Source organism: Monodelphis domestica, chromosome 4 (assembly GCF_027887165.1).
Source record: "Monodelphis domestica isolate mMonDom1 chromosome 4, mMonDom1.pri, whole genome shotgun sequence".
Taxonomy (NCBI): domain Eukaryota; kingdom Metazoa; phylum Chordata; class Mammalia; order Didelphimorphia; family Didelphidae; genus Monodelphis; species Monodelphis domestica.
Genome location: NC_077230.1, coordinates 88402147 through 88427917, shown reverse-complemented (window position 1 = coordinate 88427917; position 25771 = coordinate 88402147). Strand labels below are relative to the sequence as shown.

The following is a 25771-nucleotide window of genomic DNA, read 5'->3' as shown; positions in this document are numbered from 1 at the left end:
TCTCCCCACCCTCCCTATCTCCCGCTGCACAGGCCCAGGAAGTGGCAGCTTAGGGGAAGCCTTAAGACAGCCACAACGGGCGGAACTTTCAAGGTGAAACGGAGGACCGGCTCCCAAACTAGCCCACAGCGCAAATAACTGGGGCCTGGATACCAAGTTGCCCGCTCGTAGAGCGAGCTTAACAGGAAAGCTTTTCATTGCCAATCTCATGGGCTCGATATGAAGAACGCTGTTAAAGATCATTTGTGCCAAGAATGTACATAATCAAAACTTTATTTAAAAAATGACAAAGACATGTTGCATGTGAGAATATAGCTTCCATCTTTTTGAAAAGGACAGTCAAGCCCCGGCCCTTTCAGATGGCATAGTTACCGTGAATGATATGAGTCAACTCACTGCATCAATGGGAAACATTAGAGAAGCTAAAAATAGACGTGACCAAACAGCCTTACATGGTTCAAAGTTATAAATTTTACAAAAAAACCTTTTTTTAAAAAAACCTCATCATTATCTATAATTACAGATGATGACGTCATCTGTAATATAATCCTGAAAGTTGTAGACATTTATGCGACTCCAAGTTTTACTTTCTTGGCAATAGGAACCCATGATATCATTCTACTTTAAGCAGCAGATTCCCAAAGTACTGAACCCCATGCTCAACCGTGATATAAATACTTGCCATCACTTATAGTTCAGAAACAATCACCAACCTCTGGCCAAAAGGAAAGTAAAAGGTGAGACTACATGAATGCCTCATTAAAAAAAGCAAAAACAAACAACTGTTAATGTACTTCAGAAAACACGGGGCAGAAGGCAGCTAGGTGGCTCAGTGTTTATAAAGCTTCAAGTCTGGAGTCGGAAGGACCTGGGTTCAAATTTGACATCAGGCACTTCCTAGCTGTGTGACTGGGTAAGTCTTAATCTTAACCCCATTTGCCTAGCCCTTGCCCTGCTGTCTTAAGAATCATCACTAGGCCTGTAAGAATAAAAAAAAGAAAATACTATGGCAAGAAGAATCAATGATATAAAAAAATCTTGTTACCTTCAAAACAAAACATACCCCCAAGATGCTATATGCCAAGGTAACAGCTATAGTTATCTGTGATATGAAGAGAACTGGATCCATCTAGGTCCATGGTTTTCCAAGGGATTTGTGCTCTATTATCTATCAGGGAAATAAAAGGCATTCTCCATCCTTAGCTGGAGAAGGGCCCAGAAGGAAATGGTGATAGGAATGAGTTTCAGACCTGTAGGGTGTGAATGAAGCCAGAGGAAGGGCTAGCCTACTTACTTGAAGCTTTGGCATGGAACCTAGAATTGCCAACTTCATTCAGTGAGGCAATAATAGCACTTCCTCTTTCAGAGCCAACCTGCCTATAAGATTGTAAAAAAAAAAAAAATCCAGGCTAAAAGAGGGGAGACCTTGATGACAAAAGGTTTTGGATGAAATAAGGCCAAAAAACTATATCAAACTTCCTTTTTATTCACCTAAATGTTTTACATTTTTCCCTCTCAGAAAAAAAAAAGTGATCACAATTAGAATGCTTTTTCTTTTGGCTATCTTTCCTCTTTCCTATAAAACTATTTTTAAAAAGGAACTTTGAGGGAAGCATTCAGAAAGGAAAAAAGGTGACTGGGTTTAGGATTTGAGGATAAAGCTTTCTGTCCAGGGGATTGTGCTGGAAGATCTTTGTTTGCCATCAGAAGCATCCAATGTTCTGTTGTTTTTTCCCCTTCAGAATGTCAAACCAGAAGGAAGTGACCACTCACTACCATGACAGATTCATTTTTTTAACGACACTTTGGTCCTCATAAATTGCCAATCTATTCTTTAACATAAAATATGCAATTTATCTTTAATTTTATTCCATGGTTAATAACTCCTGTTATAGCAATTTTAAGGGAAAAGGAAGTGTAAAGGAAGGTTTAGCCAGAGAAGACTAATGAGATATCTGAGACAAAGGTGTCAGGCAAGAAAATATGCATTACATCTCTAGGCGGATAAAAAATCTTTTATTGTAGTCTTTAGAAAATAATTCTTGACTTATTCTGACTACACTTTGCATCTCACCAGCCATATTTTGTGTACTTGTTGATTTAGGCTACCCAGCAACAACTTCTTTGACCTTATAAAGCAGTGACAGCTTCCCCTTTGCCCATCCCACATCTAAGAGATTTGATTCTATGCACACGTTTAAAGTCTTTTAAAACCAAGTTTATGATTTTGCAATTATATAAGTAAATGGGTTCTAATGGCAAGGAGGGGATATCTGTCTTAGTCTCAATGATGTTACTCTGAAGACAAACGTTTCCCCTCTCAAGGCCCCAATTTTATCTGGAAAATAAGGGAGTTGGGCTAGATCATTTCTAAAATTCCTTCTAACTTTCCAGTTCCATAATCTGGCTCTACCACCACTCCTGCCCTAGAACCTTCCCTTTTTCAATTCTAAGTGCCAATGCCCTGGCAAATACCAGTTCTACCTTTAAAAAGTAATATGCAAACAGAATACAGGGTTCATTTCATTGGCCATTGGAACACGGCTTCTTATGCAATGGAGCAGTCATTGCAGAACTATGCAAAATTGTTTAGGATGTCAGATGTGAAGACTGCTTTGCAATGTAAGAGAAGTATTATGGTTTGGTTAAAACACTGAACCAGTTGTCAGGAATTTTGAGGCGAGGAAGGTTTGAGTTCTAGCTGTAATAATAACTTGCATTCATATAGTGCTTTCTATAGTGCAAAGTACTTTACAAGTATTATCTCACTTGGTCCTTACAGTAATCTGGGAAGGTAAGTGCTATTTTCATCACCATTTTATAAATTAGGAAACTGAGTCTGAGAGGTGGACTGATCTAGGGACAAACTAATAAGTTCCTGAGGTAGGATTTGAAATCAAGTCCTTTTAGGTTCAGGTCCAAAGTTCTGATTACTGGACCATATAGCTGCCACTAGGGTCTTGGGCAAAGCATTTGACCTTCTTAGGCCTCAGTTTCCTCATCTGCAAAATGAGGGGTTTGGATTTTGTGACCTCTGTAAAGTTCTAATGATTTATGAATACATGCTATAGTCTGATTATAGGCTGCACTTTCCCTCCCAAATCTGCTCATAGAACCTGTATAGTGAGTGGCCTGTATAATCAAGACTTGTTTTCAGTTCATTATTTCAATAAATATTTTCTAAACATTGACCATGTGTGGCACACTGTCCTAAGCTCTGCAGGAGTTACAAAGTCTAGCTATGATATGGATGGATTTACATGGGCTGTTTCAAAGCTATCCACTTTTAAGGGTATGAAATGTATTCAGGAATGGACTAAATTTGAAACAGCATAACTGCCTTGTTAGACTCTAAACTCCCATGTCTTGTCAGATTGGATATTTCCCAAGAGCACGAAATGTCTCTCATTGTAAAGTCTGGGAGCTTCAAGTCTCTTCCTTTCTTTGTATGCTTCTGAAATGGCCAGTATAGGGTTCTACATAGCCTCATGGCAGGCTATTTAAGTGACTGACATTAGAGAGAGTCTTCGAGATTCAGGGGGATGTTGATGGAGGTACGAGTTGTTACATAAAATCCTGACAGTGACAGCATTTTAAAAAATGGATTCTTCTTTTGAATGTTAGGAGCCCTAATGAATCTCATAAAGCCAATTCCTTAATAGATAGCGTGTATAAATTTGAATTTCCATACAATGGCTCTGTTTAAAGCCAATTATCCCAGCAATAAGTTTTGTTATAGCTATTATTATATGAAAGCTCAGTCTGGATTATCACCTAAAACTAGGGAAAAAAAATAATTCTAAATATAACATACTACTCATTTGAAAGATCCGTTTGAACCTTAATTTCATAGCCTAGACCACTAAGTAATTAATTGCATGGTAAATTTTATTATATATATGTATATATATATATACACATATATATTACTTATATAAAAATCAGTTAGATTAAGAAACTAACCTACCCCAGATCATCATCTGCTAAATTATCACACTGCTTTTGGTTAAATCATTAACACTTTATATTATGCTTGCTTATACATACTTTTCTGGTTCCTCATACGTTTATCCACTATCTTTCCCAAGAAATATTACAGTTCCCATGTCTATAACTTGAAGATTGGAGACTGGGAACTTTTTTCTTTGGGGGTTGTCTGAATTTGTGATTTTATCACTAGGGCACTCAAAGTGTTGAAATTCCTTCCTCCAACATCTGAAACTCATGTATAACTTAAAATGATTTGCCTGGACTACTAGGAGGTTAAGTGATTTGCTCATTGTTATAGACTGAATTTGTAACAGGCAAGATTTGAACTTGGGCCTGACTTCCAAGCTTGCAGAGACTACCATACCTCATTGCAGCTCACAAATTATAGAGCTACACATACACTGCCATTTTCCTGTCCATGTCCTCTTCACCTAGATACAATATTCCACCTCCATATCCAGTGTGCTCATAGAATAACAGATTTTCAGTACCAGAACTTGTCGTCTAGACCAGCCTTGCCTGAAGCAGGAATCCTGATAGGTGCCTGTTCTGCCGCTGCTTAAAGACTTCCAGTGAAATATAAATTAATGTAAATAATGTCCACTGCAACATAATGGTTGTAACCTCCTACATATTTAATAAAAAGTTTCCTTTTGAGGAGGTAGGAAGGTTCAAAGTATGTGGTACCATGCCTTGATTCACCTTCCCGAGTGATTTTTTTGTGTATGAGGACTGATGGGGCAAAGGGAAAATGATTAAAATGTAGGTAAAATTAATGGCAGTGATGAAAGGGGACACCTAATTATCAGGAAGTCCCATCATAAGAAATGACATTCCCCATTCATTTTTGCTATCAAACTAACTCTAAAATCCACTGTCAATGCTCAACTAGATAAGCTCTTTAAAAGACTAATAGCTCTGCTCTTTGAGTGTTAATACTATGCTTAATGCAGTGGGGACCATTTATGACAAAAGAGATAACTGTGTGCAAGTTTCCAGCTATATTCGATTAACAAGAAAAACAATGAGGCAATCAAAGGTTTGATTTTCAGCTACATGTATCCACACGGCAACCTGTGTTTCCACCTACTAAAAATAGAATCTGGAAAGGGACAAAAGTAATAAATCTTGAAGCAGCAGCTATCACTTAAAATCTCAAGATTGTTGGGAGAGACCTCAGAGGTCAGCCTGTTGAATCCCATACCACAGGTGCCAATTCCCCCACAATAACCCTGACAAGTGATCAGCCAATTTCTGCTTCCATAAAACATGGGGCAGGTGATGCACCCTGCCTAGTAGAGGACTTCTCATTATATGTTATTGCCCAGCTCTAACTGGAAAATTCTTCCTTATACTAAAATGAAGCTGATTTTTCTGTCATAGCTATCCTATGTTCCTGACTGGATTTTTCCCTTCTGGAACAACTCACTTCGCATGACAGTCATTTAAATACTTAGAAGACAAGGATCATGTTCCCTTAAACATTCTCTTCTCCAGATTGAATATACCCAGTTCCTCACCTATGACTTCTCTTCAGAAGCTCAATACTCTACAAAAACCACAATCATCAATTCAATTCATCATCCCAGAAAATTAATAGAGAGGAAAACCATTTTCAAGTTTGTAAAATTATAAGAACTAAATTCTTAACTGATACTCATTCACAAGACTTTTACGATCAGATTTATTTCAACTTTTAGGCCAGCATGCAAAAATAAATTTAAACTCCACCTCTGATGAAGTAGTGATGTGCTTACTGTAGTACTTGGAAAATTACATTTCCTTAAGACTATGAAAAAAAGGGAAAGCATCAGCATAATCATAAATAAGTTTTAGAGAATTTTTTTAAAAGGTTTGTTTAGAGTGGTGACTATATATGTAGTTTGATTTGTGTGTGGTAGAAATAATTTCTACAATAATTTCATTTCTCTATCACTAAACACAAAATTACTTCTAGGTCAACAGAACCAGGTTTTAAATAGCTAAAAAGAACAAGTAAAAGACAGTTTGGTTATATATATACTCAGTAATTCCTACAGGCCAGGACAGGTCATCAAGGATATCAGTAATGCATATGGAACATAGAATGGATAAAAACTGCTTCTCTAGGCCATTTTTAGCACGAGGTACCTAATTCTAAAAGGAATACTTATGGCCTCCCGGAAAAGAGTGAAATGAAAAGTATTATGGCCTCTGTGCAACCTTGAAAAGTTGGAAGCTTAATGGAGTAACAACATAAAAGAAATAGGGCTCTGAATCTGATGCATTAATCTAGAGGAGTTAATTTAACTGAGCTAAGGCCTTCAATTCTATAGTTAATTGAAGGTAACATTTCACATATTTATAAACTGCAATAAGCACTCCTATCTTGTAGTCACCTGAAAATGGTACATTCATTTTATACTATAGCAAAAATTCAAAATCAAACAAAAATATTCTTGTACTTATAGGAAGCAAATCTTCAGGTTCCAGTATATTTGTTTCTAGTCCAGAAAAGATCAAGGTCGAAAGGTCAAAAGGATGGAGTTTACTACAAATATGTGGAAGCCCAGAAATTAAAATCCCTGAGTGCTGACCTCCTGGAGCAATCAAGGAATACCTCTGTCAAACAAATAAGTAATATTGTCAGGCTTATGGAAAATAAAGGTATTTGTGTCATAACAGCACAAATTATCTTGGACAATAAAAAGATCCTCAAGACACCCTAACTTAGGAAAAATATATACCAATACTTGGCAGAAGGAAGTGTGGAGTTATTGCATTCAAAGGGTCTGGACTCTAATTCTAACAAAAAAAGAAAAATCTATATCCTGTGACTATGATTCCCATTGCAAAGGAAAGAGTCCTGAACCTGGAGCTCTAAGACACGGACACTAATACTGAATTTGTTTTGAGGAATTTCAGTAAGTCTCATACCTTTTTTTGTACCGCAGGTTCCTTCTCTGTACAATTTAGATAAGCAATAACTATTTTTCATATCATCCCTGATAGTATGAAGATGACATAATAGAAAATATTTTTAAAAGCAAAAAGTAATATAAAAACTATAGGATAATTTACAAATGTTCAAGATATGCTCTCAAAAGTCCAGGGTTTCTCTATATTCTTGGCAAAAATCTATTTCCACCCCAAAGATTCACAAAATCCTAGACAACAAACCATTCCCAGTTTGGCAGAAGCAAGAATGTTGGATGTATACAGAGTGATGTGGATACTGATAGATGAAAGAGGGAATAAAATCTTTCTGACATAAATAAATCTTTCTGACATAAATAAAATTTTAAAAAATCTTTCTGTTCAATGCTTGTTGAAAATCTTTATAAAACCTTATTAGTCCATACGTTCCTTTCTCAGTAAGTACAGCACAGTGAATATCATCTCCTGTTTCTTTGATGATTTATGACTTAAAGTGCCTCCGGGTCACGATTCTGAATGTCAATTCTTCTTGCACAATCTTGTAGTTATAAAAGGAGTTGAATGTGTACTGACCCTAGCACCTACCCTGTATTGCTTTTTCAAATAAATCCCTGATAACAGCTTTTCTTGTCATTTGCTGCTTTTTCTTAGAAGTTGACTGCAGCAAAACAGTTCTGGCTAATCAAGGTTTATACTGTAAAATATATTATATGCACATAATAAAAATGCTTAGGTAAGAACCTAGAAAAGTATAGCAACATATATAAAGGGACATTGTAATTAAAACGACATAATGAATTTGCCCTATGTATCTTTGTCTTTCTTAGACTTCTTTCTGACATCTCATTTAGTTACAAATGCATCTTTTCACCAGCAGCATAAAGTCCATGATTTTTCAAGAATACCAAACTCCATGAAATTATAGATTGTTAAAAATGAAAGGAACCTTGGAAATTCTCTCATCCAGCTTCCCCTTCATTTTACAAATGAGTGCTGACTTTGGATTCTGGAAGGCCCAAGTTCAAATCTAACCTCAGACATTTACTATGTGATTGTGGCTAAGTAAGTCACTTAACCCTATTTGCCCCGTTTTCCTCAATCTGTAAAATGAGCCAGAGAAGGCAATGACCGACTTTTCCAGTATCTTTACGAAGAAAACCTCAAAAAAAGGGTCATGAAGAGTCAGGCATGACTCCACAACAACAAAATTAACCTAAATAGGCAGTGACTTGCCGAAGGTTGGTGGGGGCAGAGCTAGGATTTGAACACAGATCTCCTGACTCCCACTCCTGTATTCTTCCTGCTATCTCAGGAAGCTACCTTAAAATTTTCTGCTTGGAAACTTTTGTTTCATTTTTTTAAAAATGAGACATTCATGATTACAGCTGCCAAAAGCAGAACTGATGTCTAATGGATTTGATAACTGTAGGCAGTTTTTGTTTATGCCTGGATTAACAATACAGAATTTCAAAGTATTTGGACATCTTTTACAATTTTATCAGGAGGGCTGCTGAGGATTCAGACAGTTAATGGTTTAACTTTGCAAGCACTGAAAGGTAACAACAGGTCTAGAGAGATAGGTGAATTTTCTGCCTTATAGTAAACTCTAATGGCCACTTCCAAAACCATACACAAGCAGCTTGTAAATATGACTGTCTCCTAAATATTTCTAAATCTCTTGCAAAAAGTGGGGCTGCCAGGATCATCTTCATAATTAGGTGGTTTCTAGGGTTAAGGATCCAAGTGAAAACTTTAATAAAAGAACCAATTTTTAAAAAAATGTCCTTCAGACACACACATAAATGCACATTACTGTTAGTGTATAATCCAATAATCTGACATTTAGTAACTACTTTTTCATTTCAAATAGAAGTCTGCCAGTATGCCATCAGCATCTTTTTATTTAATCTACACTACTGCCTCACAAAGGCAAAGACCAGCATAGGTACCAGTTCACTCTTGGTTCGGATAACTAGTACTAGATTCATGTTCACACTGAGAAAGGCCGACGTGCTGCTTGCTACTAGTTCTCTTCCACATTGACTTTGTCCTTCCACAAGTTTAGCAGAGCAAAAAGTAGGCCTGTCTTCCCGGTGTGCGCCGATGATCCCTCAGCCAGTAACGTTTCTGAAGACTTTGGGAAGACTTCCACGGCAGGTGTACACGGGGTCTGTTGTTTGGAAACAACAAAAAGAAAGGTGGAGAAAGGAGGGGAAATAAAGCTTCTCATGTCTGGTGGAAATTTTCTCCACTGACAAGCAGGAGGCTCTCTTTACCCTTCTAGGCAGCTGTTGCAGGCAAATGTTGTCGGACTTGTTTTTAGACGTTATAATCGGGAGACTTGCCCTGGGGTTGCCTTAGCCAGATCTGTAGTGTCACAAATACTCCCACCGTCACATGAAAGAAAAGCTGCCAGAGGTTGCGGAGTTCATATAGATACATGTTGCATAGACAAATTAAGCCAAAAGTCAAGAAAGATTTTACATTCCTCCAGCCAGTGCAGTAGATGAGCAAATAACACTGTCCAAAAACAAAAATCAAAGACAATTATTATTGGTCAGGAAGAGAGATTTTAGCTACCAAAATGCAATAAGTCAGCATAAATAACAGCTAGAATAACACTTATATATACTTTATATACAGAATTATACTTATTTAACACTTTAAGATTTATAAAATATAGTACAAATATTATTACATCTCATCCTCACAAAAAACTTGTGAGGTAGATGCTATTATCTCTATTTTACAGCTGAAGAAACCGAGGCTGAGAGAGGTTAAATGACTTGTCCAGAGTCACACAGCTAATAAGTATTTGAGATAAGATTTGAATTCAGGTCTTCCTGACTCCAAGTCCAACATTTTATGGACTATGTCATCTAGCTGTCTTGGGGATGAATAAGATATATTATTTAGGGATAAATTAATTTAGTTCACCATCTTTAAATTTCATAGCTTACAGAGAAGAGGGTATTTTCTTTTATTCTCTTTCACTTTTCTAAAAGAAAAAAAATGCTAAGGGAAATATTTAAGACAGAAGCCCAGTTGAATAATCTCCACAAAGCAGGCTGGGCAAATTTTCCAGGGTGACAGACCACTAGGCCTGTCTATCCAAGGACTGAGCCCTCTGCTGCTCCTTCCTCCCCACCCTCAACCTAGAAAAGTACAAAGACTGAATACAATATATATGGTTTCTGATAAAATATTGGTGAGAATTAATGTGAATGTAAAGGGCTGCTATCCTAAAAGTCAATTCCAAATATGAGGCACTAAAAGCCATGGTCTTTAAGTCTAACATGGCACAATAAACCTTATGGCCACTCAAAGTAAATGCATTCCCCCAAACCCTTCTATATATATTGATATACATTTACTTGTATATCTTTGCAAACTTATAATGAATAATAACAGAAAGAATCTTAAGCAATTCAACCAACTTCCAGAAGAGATCTAAAATTCATCAGTAGATATAAAATGCTCCTAAGTGAGAGGACAAAGCATCATGTGGAAGAAGGCAATGCTCCTGTACTAAATGAAAGGCTGGTTTCAGAAAAAATCTAGTGGAGGTGAGTATCCTAGAGTAAGCAGAAAACACTAAAATGCAGATGAACTAAGAATGAAGCAGTGATAACTGAGAAATACATTCTGTTAAAACTAGCCCACGTGGGGGCATCTGGGTAGCTCAGTGGATTGAGAACCAGGCCTAGAGATGGGAGGTCCTAGGTTCAAATCTGGCCTCAGACACTTCCCAAGTGAGGTGACCCTGAGCAAGTCACTTAACCCCCATTGCCTAGCCCTTACCACTCTTCTGCCTTGGAGCCAATACACAGTATTGGGAAGGTAAGGATTTAAAAAAAAACAACTAGCCCATGGATTGTTGTAGTTAAAAAAATCACAAAATATGAGAAATGTGGAGGAACTGTGATCTCCCATTATGAAGGGTCCATCTATACTGACAAAATGACTGATGCACCCAAATAACAAAGTAAAAAAAAAATTAGACTATCTTGGTATTTAAGATGTCACCATTCAAATAAATTGAGTTTTGCAATTAATAATACCTGCGAGAATAACAATTTTTCACCTGTTTAACCCAAAAGCTTATCTTCTTGTTTTATATATGTATATACATATATATCTTTATACACTGACACATCTGAATACATGTATGCATATATGAACATATCACATTCCCGATATAGTTTCTATACATGTATCTACATATATTCTCTCATCTATATACAGACCCACATATCTATAGGTGCTTGTTATATACATCATTTACATGCACATACGTACATGTGTGTTGGTATTTAAGTTTTATTGATACTCTTTACATCACAGCCATTTTCTCCACCCCCAAACCTACCTAAACTCTTGTTTGTAACAAAAACAATTAAAAAAAATTAAAACCAACAAAGAGTGATCACATATTAAAATCTATCCCACCAGCTTTTCTTGTATGATTGTAATCAAAGGCACACAAATTATGAGATATTTTGTTTCTGTCTGGGAGGCAGTAAGTCCTAGTCTCACAGATCTTCTCTAGCCCTTCCCATTCTCTCCCATTTCAAGATTTGTTCTTCTATTGAGGGCAGGGATGGGTCACATTTAGCCTTTGTTTTCCATCTCCTAACACAATGCCTTACACTCAGTAAGTGATTAATGATCACCAAAAGAGTGGAGGATGAAATAACTGTGCCTTGCTAATCTCTTCTGCTTCCTCTGGTACTCTCAGTCTGAGAAACGGCAAATTATGCATAAGTTTTTCAGATCTGCTCAAAAGGTACTTGGAACAGATTCTGATGGATAGAGAAAATGAGATCACATCAGCATTTAGTAAACTGTGGGCCCCTAATGACTGTTTGTAATGAAAAAATATCAACATTATATTTCTTCCCAGTAAGATTTGTGGTAAGAAATGTCATCTGACAAAATGATTATCTATTCCCCTCTCAAAAAAGAGACTTAAGAGACACTGTTTCATCATGATGCAACAATCTACCTTGACATCCCTCTGTAGAGCATTTTGATTCCCTCCTTTTAAAGCAAAGCATCCATAAATTATCTTAAGAAGCAATCAAGATTGACAACCACAGAGATCAGATTTCATTCACAAAGCTCTCATCCACTACATTCAAACTTGATAAATCTGGCAGCCCAGCAATTTCTGAAGACAACAATAAATAAACAGGGAAAAACAAAGACTATAAGAAGGGAGACCACTGAAACGGAAGTTCCTAATAAAAGTAGATAAAAGAATCCCATGCTTTTTTTCTAATAATGACCTTGAAAGCTTGCATTGAATTATAACAATTCTGAGGAACCACTTCCCACCTATCAGATTGGCTAATGTGACAGAAAAGGAGAAATGATAAATGTTGGAGGAGGTATGGGAGAAATTAGGGCACAACTGCACTGCTGGTAGGATTGTAAACTGATCCAACCATTCTGGAGAGCAATTTGGAATTATGCCCAAAGAGCTCCCAAACTGTGCATAGCTTTAACCCAGCAATACAATTACTAGATCTGTATCCCAGAGAAACTTTTTTAAAAGGGAAATGAATCCACTTGTCCAAAAATATTTATAATAATCTTTTTGTGGTGGCAAAGGACTGGAAACTGAGGGGATGTCCATCACCTGGGAAACAACTGAACAAGTTGTGGTATATGATTGCAATGGAATACTATTATGCTATATATAAGAAATGAACCGGATGATTTCAGAAACTCTTGGAAACACCTACATGAACTGATGCAAAATGAAGTGAACAGAAGTTAACTATACACAATTAACAACAATACTGTATGACAGACAGTTGTGAATGACTAGCAATTCAGTGGTCCAAGATAATCCTCAAGAACTTCTGATGATAAATGCTATCTAACTGAAGGAATCCAAATACATACCAAAACATTCTATATTTCACTTTCTTTCATTTTTTTAATTTGAGCTCTCATCACAAAATTACTAATATGGAAAAACTGTTTTGTATTACAGCACATGTAAAATCTGTATAAGATTGCTTGCCATCTCAAGGAGAGGAAAGGGAAGGGGGGGAGAATTTGGCTCAAAATTAAAGGGGAAAAAATAGAAACCTTACATTGAAATTTTGGCTTGAGTTATTCTACTTATGGAACTAAAACTTTATAATGACCTCCAAACCTTGGAATCTTCTTTAACCCCTTTACTTTGAATTTCCAAAGTCAGTCAGTCAGTCAGTCCTAAGAATCCTTCTTTCACCACCTTTGCTCCTGTTCATTCCCACTATTATTCTAATTTGGGATTTTAATCTCACCTTTCTGTCTCTCTGTAAAAATCTATAATTGATCTTCTGAACTCTCATATGTCTCCTGACTCTATCCATCTTGCCTTCTGTTGTTAGATGAAGTTTTCTAAAACATTTCTTGAATCAAAGAACATCAGTGCTGGATGAGCTCTTAATTTATTCCCTCCCCATTTTAAAGCTAATGATAGTAAAAAGTAGATAGCCTTATTTGTTCATGGTTACAAGCTTGCAGTAAAGCCAGGCCGCAACCCAGAGTTCCTCATTCCCAATCCTCTGTACCTCTCAGAATACCATAACTTACATAAACCATGTTATATTCCTCTTCAAATAATGTTCAATGCCTCGATGAGAAAATTCAAACTCCTCAACCTTATATTCAAGGGCCCCTATATCTTCCCATGCACTTCTAAATCTAATTTCACTAAATTACACTGGTTTATTCATTAAAAAGTTCAATCTTCCACAGGGTCATAAAATTCAGATTAGAAATCACTTAGTTCAATACCGTCATTAAAAAATGTTTTATTTATGCCTTTGGATTTTACATAACTATCATTTCTGAATATATCTCACCCTTGGAATGCCATAGCCCACATCCTCATCTAGCACCAGAACTGAATCCTTCTTTGTACCAAAGAAATTAGTGTCCGATTCTGGTAAGATAATGCCTTTACTTCTTTGCCAAAAGGAGGGACATATATTTTATTATTTTATCCAAGATCATTACTAACATTTCAGTTACTCAGAGTTTGGCTTCCTTTAGTTGGGCTTCCTTTTCATTTGCATGGTTATATATATATATATATATATATATATATATATATATATATATATATGTATATATATATGTATATATATATATGTATATGTATATATATGTATATATATACATACATACATATATAGTTCCTTTGGCTCCATTCATTTCACTCTGCATCAGCTCATATATATCTTCCTATGCTTCTCTAAATTCTCATATTCATTTTTGATGCCCAGTAATATGCCACAATTCTTTCAACTATTTCCTAAAGCCTGGCTACCCACTTTGTTTTCAGGTCTTTGCTTCTATGCTTCTAGGAATATGTATATACTCATATTATTTATATGTATATGTATATTTATATGTATACGCGCGTGCGCGCACACACACACACACACACACACACACGTATATGTGCATTTATGTTTCTCCCAAGTAGCATATTGTTGGCACAGGTACTTTTCTCTTATAATACTAAACTGTTTCTGAGAACATTTGGAAAAACTCACAGCTCCACTAACAGTGTATTAGTATGTCTATCTTCCCACAGTCTCCCTAAGATATACTATCCCCATTTTTGGCCAATTTTGTCAATTTGCAAGGCAAAAGGCGAAACCTGATTTGTTTAATTTTAATGTCTATTAGTGATTTGGAGCAGGTTTTCATATATCATTAATAGTTTGCAAGTCTTTCTTTGAAAAACACTCATTCAGGGAATAGAAATGCAAAAGTAAAACATATGATATCACTTATCAAATGTATATATGGGTATATGATTTGGGGTTTAGGCTTTAAAAAATTACTCTATAGCAAAAATGAACAAAATGGAAATAGGTATCAAGTGATAACATTTGTACAACCCAGTGGAATTGCTTGTTGGCTCTGGAAGCAGGGAGGGAAGAGGAGAGGGAAAGAAAACGAATCATGTAAACTTGGAAAAATCTTTAAAAATAAAAAAAAATCACTCATTCATATCCTCATCTACTAGGAACAGTTCTTCCTCGTTTTATAGATGAAGAAACTGAATCTCAGAGACAAAGTTATCCTGGTCCTTATCTTCCTCCTCCTCCTATGCTGTCTATCACTTCCCTGCATGTCTCTCTGCTCAGCCTGGTCCCACTGTATAGTATGCTCCTACCCCTTCATCTCTCTATCAAAATTTAACCCATACTTCAAGGTCCAGCTCAAGTCCCACCTCCTCACTGAAAGCCTGATCATTCAGGAGAGATTACTCATTCTAGAATTTGGGAAAGACCTTGGAGTCAAGAAAACAGCTACTGCTCTTAGCTCAGCCATTAAAGACTTGCATGACTTTAGGCAAGTCATTTCTCTCACTGGTAGTCCATTTCCCATCTGTAAAAAAGAAAAAGCATCAGACCAGCTCATGTCTAAGATCCCTTCAAGTACTGCTTTAAACCACTGGAGTAGTGTGTTACTCACAAGGCATTCTTTGAATTATAAACTCTATGTGAAAGGACATGATAGAACCTACATACACAGAACCTAACATACAGCAGTAATAACAACAACAATAAGAGCAACTGACATAGAACACTTTAAGGTTCACAAAGCACTTTTCTCACAGTAATCTCGTTTACCTTGCATACAGATGACCAATAAATATATGCAGAATTGCTTATTGATTTAAGTGCTTTCCTAAGCAAATGGATAAAGATAAAGAAGGTTTTAGATTTGTTTTTAGAATCATCTCAGGATTCACCTTTGTTTCTGGAAAAAGATTGGTTGTCCTCTTCCACAAAGGCAAAAACTGTTACCCTATGGATACAGAGGTATCCATGAAACACAGGTATCCATCTTAGCACTTTGATTTCCGATTGCCTCCAGGAGCGATTACAAAATCTTCTGTCTGCAAAGCCCTTTATAACCTGGCCCTCTCCTATCTTTTCAGTCTTCTTACCACTTGCCCTCCAACGGGTACCCTTCAATCTACTGATGCTGACCTCCTGGCTGTTCCACAAACAAGACACTCCATTCTCTTGGCTGTCTCCCATACCTAGAATGCCCTCCTTACTCTCCTACTCTTGCCTTCCCTGGCTTTAAGTCATAACTAAAATCCCACCTTCTACAGGAAGTCTTCCCTTTAGTTGTTCTTATTCAGTCATTTCAGTCATGTCTAACTGTTGTGTGGCCCTGTTTGGGTTTACTTGGCAAAGATAATAGGATGGTTTGCCATTTCCTTTTCTGGCTCATTTTGCAGATGAGGAGACTGAGGCCAACAGGGTTAAGTGATTTGCCTCGGGTCACACAGCTATCTTCCTGACTTCAGGCCTAGCACTTTATCTCCAGTGCTACCTAGCTGCTTTACTTCTTGTATAGAAAAGTACTTTTTTAATGGAATAAAACTGATATTTAGAATACCCTCGACCTTGCTATCACCTGCTCCATTTTCATAGCAAGAGCTTGGAAATTCTTTATCTTCCCATAACCTTATAACATTCCATATTTCCCTATGCCTCACTCCTCAAACTTATTCTTCATCCTCACAGTGACCTTCAGCTGCTTTCCCCTTAGTCTGTCCTCAGATCATTGCCCCTGATCTGGTTTCACTTTTCTCTTTTCCCAATCTCAATCCTAAATTTGACAAGTTCAACATTACTCTTTTTTTTTAAAATAACCCTTACTTCCTGTTCTAGTAACAACTCTAGATCAGTAAGGCCAGAGCCAGGCAAAACAAGATTAAGTAACTTGCCCAGGATCACACCCAGCCAAGAAGTAGCTACGGCCAGATTTGAACCCAAGCCCTCCAGACCACAAGTCTGACACTCTATCCACTGAATCACCTAGCTGCCCTCATACTGTCTTCTAATCCTATATTCCTTGTCCACTTGTCCTTCCTGCTACTCACACCTTGCAAAACTCTACCCTAGAGTTATTTCCATTGACCCCATCCTCCGATCCCACTCATGTGCTGCTGAAAGAAGTCCTCTCACTCTACTGACTGTGCCCAGTACAAAGTTTTATTATCTAATTTCAGCTGTATAGCAAGGTAAACCTTTGTACCTCTCCTTTATTAGGACCTTATCAATACTCCCCAAAGCACCTATTCCAAACTCTCTCTTCTTTCTTCAAGGCTCCCCAAACCTTCTTCTTTCTCTGAATACTCTCTTTCTTACTGACTTTATCAGTCCCCTTGGGTTTAACTATTATCTCAATGCAGATGATTTCAAGATCTATATCCTAGCTCAGTCCTAGTCTCTTCCCTGAGCTCTGGCATCAACAATTCCTTACTGGACATTTCAAGGTGAGTATCCCATAGGCATCTGAAAATCACTATGTCTAAAACAGAGTTATTTTTTCCTGAAAGATAACCCGATTTTTCAACTTCTCTATATCTATAGAGTTCCATTGTCCTTTTAGCCAACCAGGTTCACAACCACAGAGTGAGCCTTGACTTCTGACTTTCCTTCATCCCACATACACAAGTTTCCTCAGTGCTACCTCCATGATATTTCTCATATAATCTCCTTTCTGCCCATAATCAGTAGACTTCCAGGTCCTCATCACTTCTTCTCTGGAATAATGTATCAGCTCACTAATTGGTCTCCTGACTCAAGTCTTTTCCATCTCCAATCTATTGTCTATACAGTTATGATTTTCCTAAAGAAAACGCCTATATCATTTGTATGCTAAATAAATTCTATTAGCTCTCTTATTTCTAGAAAAAAATAAAAAATGTTCTTGGAATTTAAATTCCTTCCCAATCTGGCTCCATCTAAGCTTTCCATTCATATTATACTTTACTCCCCTTCAAGCACTCTACAGTCCAGATAAATCAGTCTTCTTGCTATTAAACCTGACAGGGCATCTTCAGTCTCTGAGTCTCTGTATTTCCTGTCTCTATACCTCTACACAGCCTATTCCCCATGCTTTGAACACATGCTCTCATTCATTTCTCAGAATCTCTAGATTTCTTCAAAACTTAGGTCAAATACTGTCTTGTACATGAGGCTCTTTCTGATCTCCAGTTACTGGTACTTTTACCAGAAAATTACCTTGTATTTATTTTGCATATACTTAGTCTGTGTGTCCTAATATATGTACAACTTGTCTCTCTCCAATAGAAAACAAGCCCTTGAGAACAGCAATTTAATTTTTTCTGTGACCCTAGTACATACCACCATGCTTGGCACATGTCAGGCATTTAGTATAAAAATGAATCAGAACCTTACCTGGTATAAACAAGCTGCTGTTCCAAGGAAAAATGCAATGACATAACTGAAATCCTCACCTTCATTCTGTGAAAACAAAACAAAAAGTCATTTCTTTTTCAGGGGCAGAGGAGGGGAAAGGAAAAATGGGCAAATCCAACAAAACATTCTGGGGGCGACATGTTAAGTGACACAATGTGCAGGGTAAAGTCAGTATAAAATGAAGCCTAGACATCATTAATGGCAGTTAATTTGTACAGTAGATAGAGCATCAGTCTTAAGAGTCCAGATGACTCATCTTCCTGAGTTTAAATCTGTCCTCAGACACTTCCTAGCTGTTTGACCCTGGGCAGGTCATTTAACCCTTGTTTGCCTCAGATTCCCCTCATTTCTATAAAATGAGTTGGAGAAAGAAATAGCAAACCACTCCAGGATCTTTGCCAAGAAAACCCCAAATAGAGCCAAGAAGATTTGGACACAACTGAAAAACTTTAACAATAAGGCATCATTAAAAGTTAAAACAGAAAAACAATTAGGGCCTGGTCTTTGGTGTCTAGAAGCATAGGAGGTAGTTGGTCCGAGTAAAGGATATGAAAATGTTTCCAATGAGATTTGGGCATTGTAATCTTTGAGGGGACCAAGAAAGGAGTTGCATTGTATGCCAGATGAAAGTAAAATCTTCTGGCACAACCCACAGGAAGTTCAATCTGCAGGATGTATAGGATGAGGAACTTAGTCCTGTTCCACATCAATACACAGTAGAAGGACCTTTCCACAATGTCCTTGGCAAGGACAGGAAAAAACTAAATATCATGATGGCCTCAGGATACACTCAGAGTACTTCCCCAGCCAGTAAATAAACTCAGTCTCTAATCCCAATTCAGTCCTCTCCTGAATCTAAGAAATCCCCATACCTGGGTGACACGCTAAATTAGATTTGGCTCTTCCTTTAATATTTTAAAAGCAGTTTTAAATGCAGCTCTGCTTTTCTTCTCCCTTTAAATATCTTAGTAATACATAAAATCAAGATAAGGTCTTTTCTTCTTTTCCATGAAACTTCCCTGATCACTCCATGACATGCTGATCTCTTCAAATTCCGGATACCTGCAAATGCTTCATTTTTATTGACTATATCTCAGGTTTTTAACCTCTTTGTGTCATGGACATCTATGAAAGTCTGATGAAGCCTATGGATCCCTTCTCAGAATTAATGTTTTTAAATACATAAAACATGGGATTGCAGAGGAAATCAATTATATGGAAATGTAATTATAAATTTAAAAAAAAGTTCATGGACCCTAGATTAACAACTCTTGGTCTACATATGATTTGTTTACATTGATCACATATATTGTCTTATATTATTAATTTTTTCCTCATGTATGTAATCTCTTCCTTCTCATTAAATCATTCTCATTAGAACATTCACAAGGACTGTATCTTACACTTACTTTGCTCTCCTGTAGACCTAGCATGGAACTATATTTGTAATACATGTTAAATGAATGAATAAAAATACTGAGTTGAATTATGCTATTAAAAACTATGTTTCTATTCACATTTTAAAAGACAAACAAATATAGACAGCATAGAAAATGTTGGTATGGGGAAGAGCAAACTGTGGGGATACAAAAAGCTATAAAAGATGGACTATCTAAAATGAAAAAGAAAAAGGTCAGGCAGACATAAAAGTTCACTTTTGTGAATCATCAGTCATCAGCCAAAACATGTATTAAACTGGTCTGTTAAACAAGTCATGGATGCAAAGCATACATCTTCTATCCATCTAGAAGAAAATACTACTCAGAATTGATGCTTGGTGATAAAGAAATCAAAGGACTCTTTCTGTTAAGCTTGTCCTAAAGAGTGTGAAAACTTGAAGCAACTAGGTAGCTCAGAGGATAGAGAGACAGACCTGGAGACTAGAGGTCCTGGGTTCAAATCTGACCTCAGATACTCCATATCTGTGTGATCCTTGGTAAGTCACTTAGCTCCTTTTGCTTATTAGCCCTTGCCCTTCAATCCTAGAGTTGCTATTAGGACAGAAATTAAGAGTGTTTTTAAACAGTAATGACTTCCTTTAACATTTTAAATTGACTAACATTTCTTTGTTGGACAAAGAAAAACTAAGAGTGATAGTAATATTAGGTGATCTTGATTTCTAGGTGCTATTTTTTTGGTAATCATTGTGAATCACTTTCTTATAATAGAAAATGAAGCAAGCAGATCATTTCTCTCTTGGAATCCAACCAATATATTTTCTCAACAGTGCTTTTTGGAGAAAAAAGATAACATTTATAAACTCAGTCTGGAAAAATCATATTCATTTCCATAATGTGTCAGTTTATAATAAATTTATTTATATTTATAACTTCAGAGAAGTATTAAGAAATGACTAACTCATATGACTAGTTAATGCATACTGTATATCCTCCCTAGAAACAAATTGTAAATTACAAATGCAAGCTGTTTCTATACAGTGTAAAAAATTCCAGACCTCAATCATGTTTTAACCTCTCCTCTTTCCTATTTTATCTCATAAAACCAACATCATCCTTAAAAAAAAAGTCATGTTAAATGATCAACAGTACAAGTACATAAGTATACATAAAAACGGTATGAGCTATATAGTATACTCATCTTTAAATATGCCCCTGGCAAAGTAACAGCCTAAAGATAAATGGGGTAATCATTTTTCTGAACAGAAATTGCAAACAGACCAAGACCTTACAACAAACTGAACTTTGAACTAATGGATTACATATTGCTACCTTTCAAAAAACTACACATAGAATACCAACAATTTTAAATTAAATCCTAGATTTGTGGAGTTAATTTCAAGGATTAGGCAGATGACTAAGTTCTCTGGCACTTCACACAGTTCCTGACACATAGCAAGCACTTAATACTTGCTGACTGTCTGAAAATGCCAGTCTTGCCTATCCCCAAATATCTAGTAGCAAATACCCCCTTAAATGAGTTCTTAAGCAGGGGTCTGTAAACTTTTAAAAAAACATTTTGATGAATGCATTTCAATATTATTGATATCTCATATAATCCTTTTTTATTTTATGCATATTCTAAAGAGACTAAAGGTTTCACTAGAGTGCCAAAGGATGCCATGGCATAAATAAGTTGAAAAAGTGAAAAACTTCTGCTATGATAAATATTATTTATATAAATTAGCAGACAGAAAGCAAAACCTCACACTCAATACACATTCCAGTGTGATTCACAAAAGATCTGAATTATAACTAGCCAGATCTTTGATAAAAAATTAAAACGAAAAAATGTGAATGGGGACAAGACCATCCCTTAAGTATTTCCATATAATGGACATGCTTCTCTGGGCCTCCAGAGTTCTCTTCCTCTGCCAGCCTTCTCCATGTTAACCCAAGGATCAATACCTATGTGAGGATAGTAGGGCAAATCTTGGATAGCAATGCAATTTGAAGCCAGATTGCTCATTTATTAGAATTCGCCATTTCTGAATATTTTATCCCCCACTCTATCTTCTTCAAGTTTCTTTCATCATACACTACTTTTTAACACATCTATTTGTGTACATGTCATACATACTCCATCTACAAGGCAGAAAGCTCCTTGAGGTCAGAAATTGTCCATTAAATCTAGTTTCTAGCATAATACATTCTCATAGTAGATTCTTAGAATTCTACTATAGATTATAATTAGAAGTAACTATTTCCTATAAAGTTATAAAAATGGCACATTACCTGTAGGAGACTTTCTATGGCATGAAAACCTCGAATTAAATTCAGAGCCCCACATAAGAGACTAAGAATAAATGCCACAATCCCTGACAGAGTCACTGGCTCCAGTCGCTGGTGAGCTAGGAAAAAAAAAAAAAGAAAGAAAAATGGTCAAAACCAAGCATTAGTATCTCACCTATATCTAAATCTAAGTAAGAAAAAAGCAATTGATCATAAGTATGATAAATGAAAACCTGGGTATGCTAGTAAAATGAAAAATATGCATGATGACATAAAAATTTACTTTTCTAAACATCAAAATGGATGCCTTTTTCTCCTATACATTTTAGTACACATTTAACCTGAAAGTATTTCACTTTGTAACCAGATAAGTCACTTCAATTAACAACTTGTTTTATAAGCTCTGCTTTTCTAAAAAGGTTTAAATGAACAATTTTAAAATTATACCAAGTTTATATTTGAACAAAGCACTAAAGCTTTTACTCACATCCAAATTTTCAGGATACAAATGAAACTTGATAAACTGGTAAAACAAACAAACAAAATCTTTTTTCTATCAGTGCCAACTTAATACCCTAATGATGTCTTATGGACATAGTTTTAATGGTTATCTGAAAGTAACTTGAAGACAAAATTAAAATGCTAGTCTGAAAAAGTCACTATTTTATCATTACAAAAGCATTCTCATCTGCTTAGCTCTGCTCTCAGTCTTTCACAGAAAACCCTGAGTCTACATACATAATTGTAGTCCCAGTCATCTCTTTGTTCTTATTGAAATAAACAATGGAAACCAAATATGAAAAATACCCAACTATCTACAGGAACATTCAGGCTTCGAAAGGGAGAAAGGATAAAAAGGCCAACTGGACCATATTCATATCACTTTATTTAGACCACTGAAGTGTGAAAGTATAAACAAAGAAGTTAATGAGCTGGATCATTAATCCACAAAGAGTATAAATCTTAGTGGCTTACACTTAACCCATTCATCAAAAAAAATTCTCCAAACAGTTCATAAAGTTACAGAAGTCTGAGGGTCAGACACACAAAAAATTTTTTTTAGTTCAGTAGAAAGTACTAAAAAGAGATGTCACTTTTATTAACTTTCTCATGTGCTCAATTTTTTGGAGATGTTTAAGATTAAAAGGAAATCAAATGTTTTTTATACACTGACACTAATTAATTATTTTCTCAATAGGGGGGAAAAGTATACATTCTAGGGCTTTACCTGACTGGTCTTTTCCTTCCTATCAGTTAATTAGTTATATGTTGTTTATTCTCATTCCTTCTGAAATGAAACTTAATTTTGAAAACTACATATAAAAGGAATTCTTAATATAAGCCTGAAGCAAAAAAGTACCTATGAACTGAATGGTTTATGTAAATAAAAAAAAATCTTTCTCAAGTAAAGGAAACAAAGTTTATCTTGGTCTGGAAAATACTAATGGTATTTTGTATGATATCTCAGAAAGCTTAGCTCCTTTATTATCTGAGAGAAAAAGAGATTATTATTTTAATGTTGTAATATCCACCTATTTAAAGACATATATGTTTAAGAAATTAATATGAGGCTAACAAAACCACATTTATTCTAAGTAAGAATGGTATTCTCATGTGGCCATTACACTAACACACATTTTAAAATGATTTAAAGTAACTAAAAATAATGAAAATATCTTCAAAGTAGCCAAGACAGATCACATTACTACTTTTAAAATGATGGGATCTAAAACTATTAATAAGCACATGAAAAAGTGCTCTAAATCTTTTGTAATCAAAGAAATGCAAATCAAAACAACTCTGAGGTATCACCTCACACCTAGCAGATTGGCTAACATGACAGCAAAGGAAAGTAATGAATGCTGGAGGGGATGTGGCAAAGTGGGGACACTAATTCATTGCTGGTGGAGTTGTGAACTGATCCAACCATTCTGGAGGGCAATTTGAAAGTATGCCCAAAGGGCGATAAAAGACCCTTTGATCCAGGCACAGCACTGCTGGGTTTGTACCCCAAAGAGATAATAAGGGAAAAGACATGTACAAGAATATTCATAGCTGCGCTCTTTGTGGTGGCCAAAAATTGGAAAATGAGGGGATGCCCTTCAATTGGGGAATGGCTGAATAAATTGTGGTATATGTTGGCGATGGAATACTATTGCATTCAAAGTTATAATGAAGTGGAGGAATTCCATGGGGACTGGAACAACCTCCAGGAAGTGATGCAGCGTGAGAGGAGCAGAACCAGGAGAACATTGTACACAGAGACTAATACACTGTGGTACAATCGAATGCAATGGACTTCTCTACTAGCAGTAATGCAATGACCCAGGACAATTCTAAAGGACTTATGAGAAAGATGCTCTCCACATCCAGAGGAAGAACTGTGGGAGCAGAAACACAGAAGAAAAACAACTGCTTGATCACATGGGTTGAGGGGATATGATTGGGGAAGTTGACTCTAAAGGATCACCCTAGTGCAAATTATTTCTACAATGCAAATATTAGACAGCCATTGTCAAATATTTGAGACTCTACACTGTGTAAAACATTTCAGCAGCATTTATAGAATAGGTTGTATATCTAACAGTATCTGCAAATAACAAATTAGAGAATTAAATATTTTGTACAAAAGGGAACAAATTCCTGATTCCAAAGCACTGGAACCCGATTTTTTTAAAAAATACTGTATCCAATATTCTGGAATATATAGTTTTTCATAAAATTTGATTTCTCAAAATGATGCCCTGGTGATTGAGGCTGAGGAGGAGGAAAGGAGAGGAAGAACTTTATAAATGTTATGGAACTCAGAGTGATTCTTTTGTCATTAAAAGGATATTGAATACAATGAATTCCCATCTTCAGATCTCAATCCAAAGATAAAAATTCTTGCCCTTTGGCCACGGGCAAAAGATTAAACCCTGTCATTTCAATGAAATTAAGTTCATCAAGGATCATCAAAGGTATTTGGAAAGAGCAGTGCTAAAAGTAAAAGCCCAACTGTGTACAAATAATAAGATATTCCCAAGTGAATTAGTATAAAGCATTATTAAGCAGAACTATCAGAACAACATATCTGGAAAAAAGTGTCCTAATATTCCCTATATGTGGTACCATGGATTGAGCAATGTACTTATACTAAAAAAGATCCAAGTTCAAATCCTTCCTCAGACACTCAATAGTTCTGATTCTGCATAAATCACTTAACTTCTCTATGCCTCCGATTTCTCACTTATAAAAGAGTCAATAGAGCCTATTCCCAAGTGTTCTTCAGAGAATTAAATCAGATGATAGAACTACAGATGTTCATCTTCTGAACTCTCACTGCACATTATTCAAACTTCCATGTGGTTCTTTTATCACTTACCATATTTTGTCTTGGGTATTTTTAAATATAACTTACTACAAACATAGTATAACTTACTACAAATAATTTACTACAGAGCTGCAGACTTACTAATTATCTCTTAATTGCCAAATCTAATGACCATTTCTCAATCCTCATCTTCCAGATTTTGGCATTTTCTTTGTCCTGAGTTTTGCCTTTGATGCTGTCAAGCATCCTCTTTCCCTTTTTTTCTAGCTAAGGGGTGTGGTTGGTGGACAGAGCTGTATGATTCTGGGCAAATCATTTAACCCCTTTGCCTTAATTTCCTCATTTGTAAAATGAGAATAGTAATGGCACTTCCCTCTCAGGGTTGTTATGAGGATCAAATTAGGAAGTATGTATATAAAATACCCTGAAAACTTTAAAGCACCATATAAGTTTTAGCTCTTAAAACTAAGGTATAAGTGTTGCCTTTAGTCTTTTCTCTTCAATCTATTCTCCAGACAGCTGTCAAATTGACATTCCTAAAACACAGATCTGACCATGTTACTCTGCTACTCAAATATCTTCAAAAACTCTCTACTGCCTTT

At 36.1% G+C, this 25771-nt stretch overlaps 1 protein-coding gene across 1 annotated transcript in view; it reads right to left on the bottom strand.

Annotated features, from left to right (window-relative positions):
• Nucleotides 1–255: 255 nt before the first annotated feature.
• The window catches only part of SEC22A (SEC22 homolog A, vesicle trafficking protein), a 79285-nt gene continuing 53769 nt past the window's right edge, over nucleotides 256–25771 (bottom strand). The window contains exons 5-7 of the mRNA XM_007493798.3: nucleotides 21860–21975; nucleotides 18147–18212; nucleotides 256–9426 (exon numbers count right to left, since the gene is read on the bottom strand). Of these exons, the coding sequence (XP_007493860.1) occupies nucleotides 9226–9426; nucleotides 18147–18212; nucleotides 21860–21975 (383 nt within the window). The 3' untranslated portion in view covers nucleotides 256–9225. The remainder of the gene's footprint in view (nucleotides 9427–18146; nucleotides 18213–21859; nucleotides 21976–25771) is intronic.